Consider the following 2,500-nt stretch of genomic DNA (forward strand, 5'->3'; position numbering starts at 1 on the left):
CTGCTATACCTGCATCCTGCTATACCCTGCTACACCTGCTATACCCTGCTATACCCTCTACACCCTGTATACCCTACTACATCTCTGCTATATACCTGCTAACCTGCTATACCTGCTATGCCCTGCTATATCCTGCTATACCCTGCTACATCCTGCTATAGCCTACTATACCCTGCTATACCCTGCTACATCCTGCTATACCCTGCTACACCCTGCTATACCTTGCTACATCCTGTTATACCCTGCTACACCCTGCTATACCCTGCTATACCCTACTACATCCTGCTATACCCTACACCTCACTCTATACCCTCTACACCCTCTATATCCTCCCGAACCTAAGTAATCTAACCTCAACCCTAATACCTACATATTCTCATACCATACCCCATACCCTATCCCACTAAAACAACCACACTCATAACACCAACCCCACACCCCTATACCCACACCCCCTACTCACCCACAACCTAACCCCCCTTACCCTCTATAACCTACACCACCCAATACCCTACCACCCCCCTAACCGTACACCACATAAACCCATATACCCCCAACCTACAAACCCCCACTCAACATCGCTACACCCTCACACCCCCACCTGCTATACCCTGCTACATCCCAATACCCTGCTACACCCTGTAACCCTGCATAAACCCTCTATACCCTGCTATACCCTGCTACACCCTGCTATACCCTGCTACGTCCTGTAACGCCCTGCTATACCCTCCTATACCCTGCTATACCCTGTAACACCCTCCTATACCCTGCTATACCCTGTAACGCCCTGCTATACCCTCCTATACCCTGCTATACCCTGTAACACCCTCCTATACCCTGCTATACCCTGTAACGCCCTGCTATACCCTCCTATACCCTGCTACACCCTGCTATACCCTGCTACACCCTGCTACATCCTGCTATACCCTGCTATACCCTGCTACGCCCTGCTACACCCTGCTATACCCTGCTACACCCTGCTACACCCTGCTACATCCCTGCTACACCCTGCTATACCCTGCTACATCCTGCTATACCCTACTATACCCTGCTACGCCCTGCTATACCCTGCTATACCCTGCTACGTCCTATCTGTAAGGTGTCTCGAGGTAACTCTTGTTATGATTTGAAACTATAAATAAAATTGAATTGAAATTAAATAAATGAGCAAATCGTGACCCTGCACACGAATCAATGAATGAAAATAACGTGACAATTTCACGAAGTGTCGGTTGAATGTGTTCTCTGTGTTTTTTAGGCAGAACCGTTGGACCAAACGAGGCGTTGCCATAGTTCCCACCAAGTTTGGCATCAGCTTCACGGCCGCCTTCCTCAACCAGGTATGACCCGGCAAGCTGCTGAAAGCCCAGTGCATTCTGGGACATTGTGATTCAGATTACATCAGATGAGATGAGATAGCCTCTATTAATCACTGGGGATGTACACAATGTACACACATCAGAATAACACAAATACACATTGAGTACACATCAGAATAACACAAATACACATTGAGTACACATCAGAATAACACAATAACAGCCCAAAACACAAATAACAGGTACCACAGAAACAAAAACAGGTCACAAGAAAACACAAACAACTGGTACACACAGAAAACACAAACACACACTGAGAACACAGAATACACAAACACACACTGGACACACAGAAAACACAAACACACTGATACACATAGAATAACACAAACACAACTAGTAACACAGAATAACACAAAACAACTAACACAGAATAACACAAATACACACTGAGTACACATCAGAATAACACAAATACACATTGAGTACACATCAGAATAACACAAACACACACTGAGTACACATCAGAATAACACAAACACACACTGAGTACACATCAGAATAACACAAATACACACTGAGTACACATCAGAATAACACAAACACACACTGAGTACACATCAGAATAACACAAATACACATTGAGTACACATCAGAATAACACAAATACACATTGAGTACACATCAGAATAACACAAACACACATTGAGTACACATCAGAATAACACAAATACACACTGAGTACACATCAGAATAACACAAACACACATTGAGTACACATCAGAATAACACAAATACACACATTGAGTACACATCAGAATAACACAAATACACTGAGTACACATCAGAATAACACAAACACACACTGAGTACACATCAGAATAACACAAACACACACTGAGTACACATCAGAATAACACAAACACACACTGAGTACACATCAGAATAACACAAACACACACTGAGTACACATCAGAATAACACAAACACACACTGAGTACACATCAGAATAACACAAATACACACTGAGTACACATCAGAATAACACAAATACACATTGAGTACACATCAGAATAACACAAACACACATTGAGTACACATCAGAATAACACAAACACATTGAGTACACATCAGAATAACACAAATACACACTGAGTACACATCAGAATAACACAAACACA

General features: G+C 42.9%; 1 protein-coding gene across 1 annotated transcript in view; it reads left to right on the plus strand.

The window, feature by feature from the left end:
* LOC120555250 (xanthine dehydrogenase/oxidase-like) overlaps window positions 1–2,500 on the plus strand; it is a gene marked incomplete at its 5' end in the record, with an annotated part of 41,614 nt that overhangs the window by 8,548 nt on the left and 30,566 nt on the right. Inside the window, 1 exon segment of the mRNA XM_039793931.1 lies at window positions 1,259–1,340. Within this exon segment, the coding sequence (XP_039649865.1) occupies window positions 1,259–1,340 (82 nt within the window).

The sequence above is a fragment of the Perca fluviatilis genome, unplaced genomic scaffold (genome assembly GCF_010015445.1).
Source record: "Perca fluviatilis unplaced genomic scaffold, GENO_Pfluv_1.0 PFLUV_unplaced_scaf_5, whole genome shotgun sequence".
NCBI lineage: Eukaryota > Metazoa > Chordata > Actinopteri > Perciformes > Percidae > Perca > Perca fluviatilis.